This window comes from Talpa europaea (assembly GCF_964194135.1).
Source record: "Talpa europaea genome assembly, chromosome: 12".
NCBI classification, from domain to species: domain Eukaryota; kingdom Metazoa; phylum Chordata; class Mammalia; order Eulipotyphla; family Talpidae; genus Talpa; species Talpa europaea.
The window spans coordinates 24,821,395-24,836,908 of NC_140079.1; the positions used below are offsets into that span (position 1 = coordinate 24,821,395).

General features: G+C 45.9%; 1 protein-coding gene across 1 annotated transcript in view; it reads right to left on the reverse strand.

The window, feature by feature from the left end:
* Positions 1–1,838: 1,838 nt before the first annotated feature.
* Positions 1,839–15,514, reverse strand: part of FEZ1 (fasciculation and elongation protein zeta 1) — a 38,244-nt gene continuing 24,568 nt past the window's right edge. Inside the window, exons 4-10 of the mRNA XM_084249274.1 lie at positions 13,977–14,063; positions 12,004–12,172; positions 9,507–9,778; positions 8,481–8,561; positions 7,013–7,088; positions 3,696–3,761; positions 1,839–2,100 (exon numbers count right to left, since the gene is read on the reverse strand). Coding sequence (XP_084105400.1) covers positions 2,084–2,100; positions 3,696–3,761; positions 7,013–7,088; positions 8,481–8,561; positions 9,507–9,778; positions 12,004–12,172; positions 13,977–14,063 — 768 coding nt within the window. The 3' untranslated portion in view covers positions 1,839–2,083. The remainder of the gene's footprint in view (positions 2,101–3,695; positions 3,762–7,012; positions 7,089–8,480; positions 8,562–9,506; positions 9,779–12,003; positions 12,173–13,976; positions 14,064–15,514) is intronic.

The following is a 15,514-nucleotide window of genomic DNA, read 5'->3' on the forward strand; positions in this document are numbered from 1 at the left end:
CTACTGCCCAGGAGGACCAGAAAAAGGGGAGAGCTGGGTTTGGCCCATGTTAGCCACCATCTGTGTTTTCCTCCAGCCCGGTGGAGTCGGGGCTCCAGCAACTGGAAAACTAGAACTTCTCAAACAATGCAAAAGCCAGTGGCCTGGAGAGCTGGCTACAATCAGGCTCTGACTCAGTAAGTCTGCAGTGGGGCATTTCTAACAAGTTCCTCAAGGCTGTCAATCCTGTTGGTCAGGGCACCCCTGAGTCGCAAGGACAGGCGGAAGGCAATGCAAAACTGGGGGGAAATTGATTGAATATCCCTCACAACTCCTGGTGGGGACAAAAGGAGAGGAGAGGGGCCATTCTTCCCACCCTTCCTGCTCCCCTCCTCCTGACACTTGAGATTTATTTTTAACTGCCAGCCGCTTTGATTAGCTTGTCTCTGCCGCTCCAGACACCTGCTGGCAGGATAAATTGGGGGAAAGGAGTGGCTGACCCAGATCTGACAAATCCAAGGCAGGAAGCAAATCTCCTGGGAATTCACTGCTTTCCCTTTGCTGAGGCTGGTGAAAAACTCCATAGCTGCAAAGGGTTCAACTTGCTAATGACCTCACACCACCAACGACCTTTGCATCCTTAGCTGTCGTGCCAATGAATGCAGAACCGAGTCATCCCTTTTGGTCAAAGGGCTGATGTTTCTGTCCATTTGTGGACCCTTGAGGGTTGGCAGGGTTTTGAGGCGGCGGCCCTCCTCCCATAGCAGCTGGGTCCTATCTGCACTCACATCTCAGTAGAAGGCCACATTAGAGCTGCAGGCCCTGGGGCAGTCTCCCAGGTGAGCTAGATCACCCCTTCACCCACAGGTGGGCTGCTGCACTGCAGTGCTGCTTCTAGAAAAACAGGCCCAGGAAGTGAGAGGCAGGGCATGAGGATGCCTTCCAGGTTCACCTACGTTGACTGTGGTCTTCTGTGGAGTGTGGCAAGTGTGTGCACGCTCGGTTAAAGCTGCGCTGAGCTCCTTATGCCACCGCCTCCATGACTAAGGTGAGTGGGAGTCTAACTGGGTAACAGACCTAAGTGCTTGTGTGGCTCTACCCCTTGAGCATCTCTGATCCTTGATCTGGGCCATAAAATCAGAGTGATGCTGCTACCTACTTGCCACTGGGGTTGCTGTGATGTGAGCGCAACTGTGATGAGGCCAATGGCCGGCATGTAGCAAGTGATGAAAGTTTTTGTTTTTAGGGAGGTGTGGGAGCTGCTGGACCCACAGGGCTGCAGAAAGGCTGGAGGGAGGCATGCCCGGTCAGAGGACAGTTTCTGGGGGCAGAGGACAGGTCTCTGGGGGCAGTCTGGAAAAGTCGCCATCCCCACCTCGGGAAGCTCAGTCACGTTCCCTGAGCTTCCAGGTTCCTGGAGGGCTGACAAGGGCCTGCAAAGCCAGCTGGCCCTTCCAACAGGAGGCCCTGCACTGGCTGGCTCCTCCTTGAACTCACTTTTTACCTAGTAAGACACCCCCTCTAACCAGTGGTTCCTATGACACATTGTGAGCTGCTTTCAGGGGGCCAAGCAGCAAGATCTTAATGACTGTGGTCAGCCTCCTCCCCACCTCCCTGGAACATGGGCAGTCCCACCAGGCCCCACAACAGATCCCTATAGACCACGCTGGCCACCACAGGCCACAGAGAATGGTGGGAAGGCAGGTCCACATTCTTTCTCTAGAGGGTTTAGAACAGCAAACAATGGACACCACACTCCAAAGCAGAATATTAATTTCAAAATTTATTTCAAAATTAGTCTTAGAGTGTAAGCTGTTTTGGAGGGCTGGAGCCAGACTACATAGTGAGTGGTGAGAACACCTGCCTTCCACCGACATAGGTGGAGAGGAGGCACCATCCCCAGCCCTGCCCCTCGGTCATGCATCCAATGATTACTAGGACTAGAAGCCAACAGCAAAGGACCCGCGCATTTGCTCATGTTTAATCCAGGTTAAGCTATACACGTTGAGATACACGTCGGAGGTTACGTGGTGTCATGCAGTCCCTGTGATGGAATGACTCTTGCTCAGTGACCTCCGCAGCAAGGCTGCTCCAAAGGGCGAGGTTAGGTGGGACAGAGCACTGGAAAGAGAAGGGGAGAGGAGAGGTCACAGCACTGTGTGGGTCAGGACCCCTAACCAGGGGCGGCTCTGGCCGGGAGCGATCATGCTGCATTTTTGTGGTGTCTTGAGCAGAGAACCACCATCCTCTTAGAACCAGGGAAGAATTGCAATAGCAGGTCTTCCTCCCAGAAGAAGGAAAGGACAAAGATAGGTGGTTGTCTGGTGTAATAATTAAGCACAGTCTCTGGTGCCTGTCTGCTGGGTTCATACCCCGGATCTGGCTGTTCCTGTTACTAATTCTATGACCTTTGGGAGATGACTTCACCTTTCCTGCCTGTCTCTTCAATCATACAATAACTGTACCTCTGCTTGCCCCACAGCGTTGAGAGGCAAACAGAACATGCTCAGTAAATGTTTAATTGCTTTTATAAATTCCCTGACACTTCCATGGATTGTGAGGGGTAAAGTCTAGCCCTCAGAGCCCTATACTTAGAGAACCCACTTCTACAAACCTCCTTTGAAAAATTTCTTGGAGAAATTTGTTTCTCTTTTAAAACCTTCAAGAAGGGCCTCCCCTGGTGGCGCAGCGGTTGAGCGCTGGGCTGCGAGGCTGCCCGCAGCCTCTGCAGTGCAGGTTTGTTTCCCGGCCGCTGGCAAGGGTCCCACAAAAATAAATAAATAAATACATAAATACATAAATAAATAAAAAAAACTTCAAGAAGTTCTCCCCAAAGCTTAGCCTAAATTCCTCCTGCAGAAATTTTAGATTAATCTCTCTGATCCTTGTGGAAGCAATGTAGCTCAGAGTGCTTAAGAGGTCCGTAGCCTTCTCAGACTGTACCCAAGATGAGTGTGCCTGTGGAACACAAAACCCTACAGAAGCAAAGGACCCAGACAATGAAGGATTACCAATGGATATTATTATGGACTGAATGTCTGTGTCCCCTCCCCCAAGCTCCTGCTGCCTCCTAACCCAAAGGGCAGCAGTATTTGGAGATGGAGCCTCTTAGGAAGTAAGGTAAAGTGAGATCATGAACATGGGTCTGATCTGATAGGATTGGTGTGCTGACAAGGAGAGATTCCAGTGAGCCAGCTCTCTTTGGTCTCCACAGACACTAAGACTAGAAACCAAATTTGCTAAAACCAAATTTGCTGCTATCTGGATCACACACTTCTAACCTACAGAGCTGTGAGAAGAAACTTCTGTTGTTGAAGCCACCCAGCTCATTTTGATACAGCAGTTCTAAAAATCTCCACAGCAAAAGAGAAAACCAAACAAAATGTGTTATGAAAGGATGTAGCTAGTCAAGGCCTTCAAACGTTAAAGACATCCTCGGCTTTGTTTTTCCCAACTGAAGGGCCCAAATGCCACAGCCCTTTCACAATCAGCCCTTTGTTGGTTTGGCTGCTTCTCCTGTGGAATCACTCTGGTGACTGTGGATATTGGAATCTCCTTCTCAGGCCTCCTGACGACAACCCACGGCCGCCTCACAACTCTCCACTTGGGGTCCCAGCCTTGCCTGGCCTCGGCTGGTGGGCAGTTCTGGAACGGCTGCAGAAGTCCCAGGAAGGGGGCCCCTGAGCACTGCTACAGGAGGTGGGGGTAGCTCTTACCTTTTAAAATGTAGTCCGTTAGCAAAGTGGGCACTTTCTCATTGTCCTCCTTCATGGCAAAGAGAACTAGGGAAAGAGAGAGAGATAAGCAAGATACCAGGAGGGCAGACTGCTCCCTGCTAGGGCCACACAACTCACCAAGCCAAAGTGAGAGTGAATCCCAAAGGATTCCAGGAAAACAGACACGAGTACTGAAGAAACCAGGGGGTGCTCTGCCAGCAGTCAGCATTTAACGTGGCAGTGGGGGACACTCAGCAAGACTCAGAGGGGCCTATCGGTGACTTTCTTTGATATTTGACCTTTTTTTCTTGCTATTCCATAATTTTCACATCAGCTCCTACATATTTATTTTTAATAATCATAAACAAAAAAGAAATGAAGCTATTAAAAATAATCAGCTTTCTAAATGTTAAGAATGATAGTTGTCACATCACTGAATCACCAATAAAACTGCCTTTAAAGACATTCTATTCATTTCAACAGATATTAGAAAAATTTCTCACCTCCAATCTATCAATAGCAAGTGAATTTAACAACTACTTACTGGATGCGCAGGTCAGTGCTAGAATTTGTGGAGATGCAAGCTAATTAAGGACCCTTGTTGAAATGACTTACAAATGAAGCAAGCAATAGGGAAATTACTAAAACCTAAAAGCATTTTATATATTTTTTAAACAGAAAATCACTTTTTCTGTTCTTGAACTAGGTAGCACCTTTTCATATCCACAGTCACATTGTAGATGTCAGCTTTCCAAAGAAGCCCCCAGGAATGTGGCTGGAGGGTGCCTTGGTGGGACTGGGATCTCCACCATTTGAGTTCATCGATAGATTCCTTAAATAAATTATCGTACATCTAGTCAATGCAATCTTACAAAACCCGAGAGAGATCTATATTTAAAAGATATACTTACTAATGAAGAAAGAAGGCGGCAGAACACTGTGCATTAACTTTTAAATGACTAATCTATGCTAAATCCAGGGGCTGTCCCTGAGTGTGAGACCACAGGGGATGTTCCTTTCTACGTTATATTTCTGTCACAGCTGACATTTCTCAGGGAGCATCTAGTATTCTTTGAGAGCAAAAAGAAGATGATCAGCTGACACTGATGAGGTCATCAGGAGGTGACCATGAACCATGACACAGAAAGATCCCCAATCCATATGCACACCTTTGGTCTCTACTATTACCCCACCTAGTTTCAAATCAGGGAAATGAAAGTTGATGAAGAACCGAGCCTGAGATGGCTCAAGTCAGCAGACAGGTCCAGGAAAGGCAAGGAACCGGCGATCCACCTGCTATTGGTTTCTTGAGCCTTATTAGTTCTGTGTTTTTATATATGTATTCTCTTCATAGGCTGGAGGTGTTTTGCAACTGCGCATGGACAGACTAAATCCTATACCAAGAAGATAGCCGTAAAAATACAGTAACTGCCCTCAGTCAATATGTGAATAAGTTGATCTCCACAATCCGAAATTGTATGAATAATCCAGTCCCAAGGGCTGGTCTTTGACCTATGACCTTGATTCAGGAGTAGGGTAGAGAGAAGACCTTGGTCGTAAAGAGGGTTTTCATAACCCACAGGAGAATTGGTATTCAGGGAAGGTGGTAGCTTTTTCTTTCAAAAGGAATAAAATATTGGAATGTGGCATATCCACATGATAGGAGAGTCATAAAAAAAGAATGTTAACCAAATGTTAAATGATGTGACTGAAATCATGATAAAAATGTGATAGCCACTATAACCACAATTACATGGAAAAGACATCAAATATCATGACTGGATCACACCAAAATAGTACAATGGTGGAGGGGACAATGAATTCTTTCATTCCCTTTGTTCACGTTTCTGTATTTTCGAAGTGCTTTAAATAACAGGCACATGGTAGCTATAATTTTTTAAATAAACTTCAAAAGTGTAAACAAACACTGCTTCTTAATTAAAAGGAAAAGATTTCATACTGGATTGCTGAATGGGATCTAATAAATTGATAGCTGTTCCATGTTTTCAAGTCTGTGATAGAGTACTTTACACAGATCAAACCTTTATTTTTCCAAATTATTTTCCAAATGCTGGCACTTCATGAAAACACAAACACCTGTTAATGGCAGTTTATTCCTATCTGTTCCTTTTACAAAATCTTAGTGCCTATTTATGCAAATAAAGGAGTTTAAAATGAGTTCAGAGGGAGCCAATGTACTTTGAATTTAAGATTCCAGATGCTCAAGAATGAGATATTTATTGATGTGGGCAGGATTTGGTTTATCAGAACCTCCTGCTTCAGTAAAAACATGAAAAGCAGGTATCCGTCTACTTAATAAATAAAACATGAAACCAATAAAACATGAAAAGCAGGTATCCATCTTCCTCAGCTGTCCCCTGGGGCATCAAATTGCCCTGACTGCCCAGGCCTCCCAGGCACACTACAGTGGGCTGGGCAGCCTGCACAGTTGCCAGGAGGGTGTGCTGAGCCTGTCACCACATCCCAGCCTAGGATTTTTCTCTCCCTAAAAGAATAAAGCTGACACTGATTGATGGTTAACACCATGTGCCCCTGGCCCTTTGGGGGTTGTATATAAAGAGATTTTGATGTAGATAAAGATGTTGATGTATAAAAGGCTCTTTATGACCCACCATTTTCTCCCCTAGTTCAACATGTTTATTAATATTTGACAACAAAGCCAAAGTGGAGGAGAGGAGGCAGCCATTTCCTGGAAGGAAAACCTGATCCTCTTCTTTCCAATCAGCCTTACCCCACCCAAGAAAACTTGTTTCTCATTAAAAATGCAGCCAGGCCCAAGGAGAGAGCTCCCTGCTTGAGAACAGGCAAAGCAGAGAAGGGGAAACCTTGAGAACAGAAAGTCCCACAAGTCAGAACTGGCCCCCACCCACCCCAACCTCTTTCACCAGCCCCTTTTTTTCCTGGCAAATCTCTTCCCTTTCAGGAACCAAGGAGGAGAGACCAGGCAGCTGTGAGCTTCACAGCTGACCCTTGAACTGCATGGATCCACTTATACCCTGACTTTTCCTGTCCTCGATCCCACATCTCGGGATTCAACCAATCTCGATCTTAGGTGGTGGAGTCCCTGGAAGTGGAACTGTGGATACGAAGGGAGGGTTTGACTCAGGGGGGCAGCCACGCTACGCTGCTCAAGGGCCAACTACTTTAATTTTACTTCTGTGCAGGAGAATATGCCCCTACTAACCTAGCTAAAACTGCTCTCTGGGAAACCTGGGGTCTGGGGCTCTTGGGGTGTGACTCACAAGGAGGGAGGGAGGAAAATGAGCAGCTCATCTCCTGGGAATGAGGGAACTCACTGTTTGTCAGCATCTGGAGATCTTCCACCGATGGGGGAGCGGCTTTCTTCTCATACGGGATGACAGTGTTCAGATACTAGGAGACAGACAAGGACGCAGAGCTTGAGACACAAGGACGCCCCCTCTGGCTGCATTGGCATCTGCAGGAGATGGCGCTTTTCTCTCACAATTTTGGGTGTGATTTGACATTCGCAACTACACCCATGAGAACTGCACACCACTGTTCCTGATTTTTCCCATCTTGGGGGAATGTCTCTTTAAAAGTAAGACTTGATTGTTATTAGCCAGGGAGTTTTTTTCCTGTATTCCAACTAATACATTCTTTCCACACTAGAAGCTTTTTGGTTATTTAGGAATCCTGATGAGAGTATTCTCCTTCAGGCTGAGGGAACATTTCTTCCGGCTAAGGGACCATGTTCAGGAGGGAGCTATATTTTCTTGTCCTTTGTAGTGTAGTTTGAGAATGAATAGTTTCTCTTTGGTCAAAAATGAGAGTGAGAACCTCAGCCCAATACCCCCAACCCCAGGCTGGATTTGTTCCCTCTGCTGGATGTGAGACACTTCTACAATAAAATCATCTTAGGGTCCCCAGGGATGTCAAAGAACAGAAGGTGGAGAGGAGAGTCCCACCATCTCTGAGGTAAGAGCTACAGAGAAGAGCTCGCCACCGAAGGTCAAGAGGCTTGCATTTTAGATTTGGCTCTGCCACCAGCAGTGTGGCCTTGGTAAATGGCCCATTTCTTCAGGCCTCAGTTCTCACCACTGTGAATGAGAGGACTGGGTTAGATGTCCCTAAAATCTCTTCCTCGGATGCATTTCTAGAATTGGAGCACTTGGGATTCAACACACACACTGGTGTGCATTTATTCCATGATCTCAAATATGTCCATCTGCACGTGGGCAGCCCCTTAAACTATGCATTCCATGAGAGCAGGAACTAGGACTTATCTTTGATCCTGAACTCCTAGCAAAAGAGCTTTTAATAGGCACTGAATCAAAGTTTTGAATTCCATCTTAATAGACAGGAAAGCAACTTACTTCTCAGGCAAGTATCTGGCTAGGTGTAGCCAGCCAGGAGATGCCATGCGTGGGCAACAGACGGGCAGCGAGAGAGGCAGTCTTGATGGGACTGGCTCAGCTGCTGGTCCACTGTGGTAGAAGTAATTAAGCTTTTGGATGAGCTCTCTCATAAAAGGCCCTTTTGATTAATTTTGTTCTTAAGACAACTCATGAGTCTAGCAAGCAATGCTGAGTTTTACGTTTTACCTGTGTCCTAGATTGTTAGAGCTCAAAAAAACAATGTTTGCCTTGAAAACAACATTTTTCTGTTCTTTCTGAAGAGCAGAAGAAAATATAAGGTTCCCCCTTGCCTGAATGCTGGAGTAAATCTAGTGGCTCACCATTCCCTGCTCTGTTGGGGAGGCAAGTTGCAAGAGTGTAGAATTCTGGGAGCGGGAGACTGCTGTACCTGTTTGTCAGTTCCTGAGGAGCCGAAAGTCTGGCGGATGCCACTCTGCAGGATGTTGGAGATGCCTTCCATGCTGAAGCGCTGGGGAGAAGAGGGAGAATGTTGACAGAGTCATCACTCCTGGGGGCTTCCGTGCCTTTCCTGAAGTACCCAGGCCATAGCCCAGCCCCAGATAACCGCCTGGGTTCTGTGACTAGAATGTGAATGTCAGATTGGGCTAAGAGGAGGCCCAAATCTAAGCTCGAGCTTTGCAAGAATAAATAGTAGTTTCAAAGATTCTTTACTGAGTGAGTCCCCCGGGCAACAAGATCCTCCCTCAGTTTCCTCATTTCTGCCTCCGATGTATAAATAGAAAAATTAAGCGATGCAATAAAATGCAAAGAGATGATGCAAATACCTTAGGGAAAAAGACAAAAGGTCCAATCATCAGGAAGGGGAGCTGTAAAGCAACTGTCTTTATCTGGGAAACTTTTTCCAAAATGGGCATACCTCCACCCAATTCAGTAGCCTGGGGTAAAGTTCAGGCAAAGATATTTTGAAAAAGCTCTGTAGGCGATTTTGCTAAACTTCCCTGATGAAGAACCACTGGTTTGAAGAGTCCTGCCAATCAGACAACGAGGCATCTGATAATTTCTGATCCTGAAATGCCCTAAAGAGTAAGTCCAGACTATAAACTATACCAGCAGCAGGGGTTCAGATCCAGCATCCCATGGCATGTCTGTCAATACCAAATGCCTTCGCCCCAACTGTCTAAGGTCTGGCTACAGAGATCACAAGCCGTGTTCAATTGTATTCTAATGTTTGTAGTCTGTTTCCCCCAGTTAAGTTGCGAGTCCAGGGGATTCAGAGGAGACAGGTGGCCTCTTCTCCCTCTTTATGGCCCCATGGTCTATTGTAGTGCCTGCTCACAGTCACAGCTCAGCACAGCCCTGTTGGTGAGTGCACTGCAGGGCTGGCATGGGGACCTCTGATGGTGAGGGTCAGCAGCTGGAAGCACCTTATCTTCTAGCTGTATTGTTCACATACCTTGAGAGGCATCTGATTTCCCTTGTCTATTCGGCTGCTCTGCAAGCTCAGCCCTTTCTCTTTCCGCCTCTTTTTCATCAGTTCTCGCTGCTCCTTCTGCTTGTTCTGAACCTCAATGAGCACCGTGATGAAGGAGTTTTTCACTTCCTTCTCGAACTCCAGCTCGTCCCTGCGGGCCAGCTGCTGCACAAGCTCCTCCGAGTAGTCTCGGATGGCGCCCTCCACCTGGTCCAGCAGCTCGGTGAGCTCAGACCCAGACATGTGCCTCAGTCCTGCAAGGAAAGACCACCCCACATGTGACACTGGCATCCAAGCCTGAGTCTGCTGGAAAGGCTCCCGAGGCCACTGCTGCTTGAGATGGAACTGGCCCTCCTGAGGAGACACCTTCCCATTGCTTAAAAGGCCAGGAAAGACCATCAACATTTAGGAACAAGCCAGGAAGGGAGATCATCACTTTGGGAAACAAACAAGGAAGAAGAAACAACCCCAAGGAAGCTCTGGACTCTGTCCACAAAAATATGCATGGCCAGACATGTGACTCTTTGATCTCTTGTCCTGTCTTCCTACTTTGCCTGTCTCTATAATATTCCTCATTTGCAAGAATAGGGGTGGGGTTGAGGCATTAGGAGATGGTTTTTGGCATCTGTGCTGTAGAGCAAATAGATGGTGTTTATTTCCAAAAACTGTTCATCAAAGTATGGCTGACAGAAAAATTAGCTGCCCCAGCTGTCCCTAGGCCAGCGCCCATCTTCCCAACACCATGGGGCATGTACAATCTGACAGCAAGTATTGCAAATGAGCCTTGGCCCAGTGCTACAGAGCACTCAGAAAACGGGAAGGGAGCCTGAGCAAGTGCTTGCCCCCTAAGATTTCTTCACTTAAAATAGACTGGGGCATGCCTTTCTAATAGGCTTCTGTTTCTTCCACAGAATTTTTTTCACTCTCCTGCTGGTTCTGCTTTGCACAGATATTTGCTGATGGTGCAACATGCCCCTTTCTGTTGCTCTTTGGTGCTGTCCTCCTCCTCCTCTGCCTTTTGCCATTTCACTCTGCATTTCAGCTGTTTTCCAGAATCCAGTTTTGGACACTTCTATGTTTGGGGCCTTTGTGTGGCTAAGAATGGACTGATTGGGCAGCTGTGAACGTGCCCCACAGCCAAAGCTGCTCCGTGCTCAGCTCAGGACAGTCCTGCTGCCACCACCCCATGACCTCTGCTCTCCAGAGCCACAGTTCCTTCCCCTTTGGGGTATAGATCTGGTCATCAAGTCTCTACTTTGACTCCTTCTCCAGTGCGTTTGGACTTTTGTACCCAGACTACTGCCTTCTCGCTCCATTGTTTAAAGTCCCCTCTACCCTGAACATGGCTCTGCCCCCGAGGGGTGCAGTTCCCTCCTGTAGACGGTCACTCTTCTCCTCATAGATGGATTAATTCATACTCAGTGTTGGCCTTGCTGTGGGATGTTTCTGCATGAACATTCCTGCAAACCTGGGTCGGAGGGCAGACAACATGACACAGAGAACTGTGTGGACTCTGGAGTCAATTTACTGGTCTCAAATTCTGATCGCACCCCTTAAAACTTGCATGTGGTATAACTGCAAATAAAAAATTAGAGGCTTGATTTTCCCTATTGAAAAAAAGGGAAGAGAATTTCCCTCGCCTCCCTTCACTTTCAGGATTTCTTTCTCTGTCGTTTTCAGATGTATATACAGCTTTTTAATGGTGAAATAACCACCTTGCCTATCTCAGAACTCAGGCTTGCTTCCTCAAGCACCAGGGAGTCTTGGCTTGGAAAAGTAATCATCAAATCAGATAGCAGGGGCCTAACTCGTGACCTGACTTGAAACCGCGAAACCTACTTAATGCAATGGGTTGTGTCCACTTGGCTGGAGACTGGAGACTCCTTTCTGGTCTGCAGTCCCTTTAGTGGGTTGCCTATTGCATGCAGCACATCCTGCCTTAATGCTCACTCAGTAATAAAACTGCCTTCTCCTCTCCCCCTGTGGAGAGGTGTTCTGGGTGGAGAGGATATTTTGCTTTTAACTCTGTTTATTTTAAGTGACCAAACAAGACATTTAACTTTTTGGAATTCTCAACTCAAACCTAAAGTGGCTGGCGTGGGGATGAAATGAGATTATGCATATAAAGGTCTAGCATATAGAGGCCCCTCAAAAATATTATGATTATTAATTATTATGATGACTTTTAATGTTTTTTTTTCCATTGATTTTTATGGTAGCATCATTTTGAATTGTGGGTTCAGATTTCTTCTACTTATTCTGCTTTAGTCTTGCTCTTTAGTTTTACCATTCTAATGTTTGTTTTTTTTTTCTTTCCAAAAATGCCAGCTTCTCTCCTACTGCCAGCAGGAAGGGTGTTGGCAATTCCCTAGACTCCTGAGCCTCTGCTCTGAGGCAGTGACTGAGGCCCTGTCAGCCTGTGGCCCAAAGCCTTCCAGGCAGCAGGTTCCTTCTGGACCAGCTTCCTCAGCGCCCTCACCTTCATAGGACCAGTTGTTGTTGAAGGTCTGTGTCAAGGCCTGCATCTCCTGCAGGAGGACCGAGTCCGCCTGGGAGGAGGTCTCTCCCCCATCTTCTTCTTCCAGAATCTCCTCTTCCTCCTCGGGGTCTGGAGAATTCTGCATCATTTCCTCAATCTCTTCAATTACCTGTAGAAGGTACACAAGAGACCACTAACTCTGTTCTCTGCTGCAGGGACATCCTGGTTTGAATTTTGATCAGGAGAGGCCATTCCTAATTTGCTATCTGTAAAATTCCTAAAGCAGCATCGTTACTTAATAAATATTGAATAATAATATAAATAGATCTGACTAGAAGCTTACATACCCTCTTCCCTTAATGTAAAGTACTTCTGAATGTAAAACCTTTTCCAAGAACAGCATTTAGACAAGTGTTTTATTGGAAATAAACTACTCTTTCAGGAAACGAAGCAGAGCTGCCTGGAAGGGAACATTTACTTCAATTTGCTGAGCACTTTATTTCTAAGTGGGAGAATATTTTATCTACCCAACTTTAACACAAAACCCAGTCCATTAATTGTTACAATGCAGGATGACTGGACAGAACAACTCAAAGTGGGGAGGCTTTTTTACATACAGGAAAACTGCTGCTTCCCCAGAAATTACCTAGACAGGATTTCTACTGCCTGCAACAAGTGAAAACAAGCATAATAAAACAATAAAAGGATAGGTAGGGTCTGGAGAACAGATACTCGATAAGAAACCTGCTGTGATAGACTCTTGATTGGTGAAGCTCCCTGAAGGGAGAGTAGAAGTAGCTACCTGCCCAAAGCAAGAAATCTTGTGGATACTCATGGTTTTTATATTTGAAAAAAAAAAAATGAAATAAGCAAAGATGCTTCTGGAAAGATCCCCAGATAGGTGCAGTCACCATACCTTTGTACTCATATCTGTTCATCCTGCAGAGGTGGACTCCAGCCCCAAGGCCACGGAACTGTGGTCTTAAAGTGGGTTTGGCTACACCAGAGATCAGGGGACTAGGGTCCTCTCCTTTAGAAAAATTTCTATTTCATTTCAAGCCCTCTCATCTCCACTGACAAATTTCAGGGATAACTAGTCTTTTACTACTGGAAGACACAGGATGCAACCAAATGACACACACATATCCAGGGTTGTGGACCGAGGTACTCTCTCAGAGCAGTTACCGTTGTATTTGTATGCCTGAATCACATTTCTCCTAAAAGTCACAAGAATAACTGTTGGCCCTCATTATTTTTTATCTGGCTCCTTCCAATTTCTTCAGCCTTTCCTGTACCTAGCCCACCCTTTTATCACAGATTTGAAAGCACTCCTTTCTCCAAAAAAGCAATTTTTGGCACTGAAAGCTCCTGGTGGGGCTTCTTCAGAATTACTTTGTGAACAAAACTAGCCTGGTGTCATAAATATTTGCTGACTAAAATGTGAATAAAGAATACGGAGGCCCAGTGTTAGTTTAAGTAATAAATCATTAAAACCCAAATATTCTTTTTTTTTTTTTTTAACCAAAAGAGACACAGCATCCCTAGGACTCCTTTTGGAAGGCACAACATTTTTTTCATGTTTTCTGAAATGTGGGAGAAAAAAATCCATCACACAAAAATCTCCATTTCCATCTTTGTTTTGGGAAGAATAGGTATATGGGACCCTTGTTTAAGTGTCTTGACACCAAAGACAATGAGCTGAGGTCAGAGGCTTGGAGGGTGGGGAAGGCAGCACACAGAGGGCCCCTCTCTGGCTGTTCATCAATCACGGAGCCCACCCCACACCAGGGAGTAAACTGTAGGCAGTGAACTGAGGCACAATGAGACATGAAATCCCTTTTCAAAGACTCTAAATCATCACTACAAGACGACACATTTTTTCTTCTGCTTTCAATGGACGTGGTGATTATGTTCTTAAAGTCATCCTCTAACAAAGAACAAAAGGTCCCAAGAACCCAGACAGCTATTCATACCTGATCTGCTGTGAGCAGAGGCTCCTCATTGATCCCAGAATCATGTTCGCTCTTCTCATTAAACTCTTCCTCTTCTTTCTCGTGGATCTGAAGGGAGGGGAGATAGAATTGTGACTGAGCACCAGCAGAACAGGGCTTCTCTCTCATTTTAGGATAATGCCATGCCAGCCAGCCACCATCTAAACATGGAGTCTGAAGAGGTATGCAGGGTTTCCTCCAGATACACCCCTTCCACACAGCACCCCTGAGTCCAGCCTGATCACGAAAGGACAGGGAGGATGAGTGGTCAGCTGCATTCTGACTCAAAGGAAGCAGCACTGTTCTTTAACCCATGGAGAAGTCATCCTTGTATGAACAAAGAACCTTCTCAAGGTGAGTGCAACTATTGCCAGCTCCCGCACTAATAATGCCTGCCCAAAGTAACACTAATTTATGCAAGGAGTTTTGGTCTATGGGATTGTTTCCTGATTTTGTTTTTACTAGGCATTTTTAAAACTTTATTAAGTTTTTTTTAAGATTTATTTATTTATACAAGAATGGGGGTACAGGCCTGAGGTGCAGGAGGATGAGAAAATTCACCAGAGACAGAGCAGGGAGCAGAACAGGCAGACAGACCGAAAACACTGCTGAGGGGAGCAGTTGGCAAGACAGGAGATGTCTGCTGCACCATGTGGGTATCTCCCTGGCAGGCCAGGAATCTAACCCGCACTGCAGGGGCTGTGGACAGCTTCACAGCGCTGTGCTCAACCTGCTGCGCCATTGGGAAGGCCCTTAGGTATTTTAAAGGTTATAGACAAATGGTCACACATGTAGAATTTGATGAAATGCGATCTTGTTATTGGAATCTCATGTGACGTTGCAACTGATGAAGGATGTAAGTAAACCACATGGGATCTGCCTGAGAAAACCTGAACGAATGGACAAACTAACCCACAAAAAGATACTGAACTATCTGCCCTGCATCTCCAGGATTCCATAACCCCAAGTAAGATTCTGAAAGTTCACAGTCATCAAGAGTCTAGAGGGTGAAGTTCAACAAGCTATTATCTGCTTTTATTGACCATATTCCATTAGCTAAAATCTGGCATTTATGCTCAAATCCTGCACAAAGTAAGTCCCTGTCCCACCTAACAAGCTGTCTGTCTAGAAGGCTGATTTGAGCATCATCTGGGCCTGGCAAGAAATATTTCCAGGGAAGCTTTCTGCAGAGCCTCCTCTCATCCAGGAATCAATTTCACTTGCTCACCAACAGCCAACATGCTCACGTACCTGTGTTTTGGGGGTTACACTTTTCCTACCCTAACACGAAACACCCCAGTTCCAATTCCATGAGTCAGATCAAAGGTCACCTACCCCCCAAAACTTCTCCCCTCCTTCTTTGTGCTCCACCTTGGCACGCACCCTGAACAAAACACATCACCTTCCTATCTCTGCTTGTGTAAAGCCAGGATTATGTCATAAAAAAATTAATCCAACATAGCTCAAATGCCATCTGTGCTCAACCTGGATAAGGGTTAGAACAGGATCATTTGAGGGGC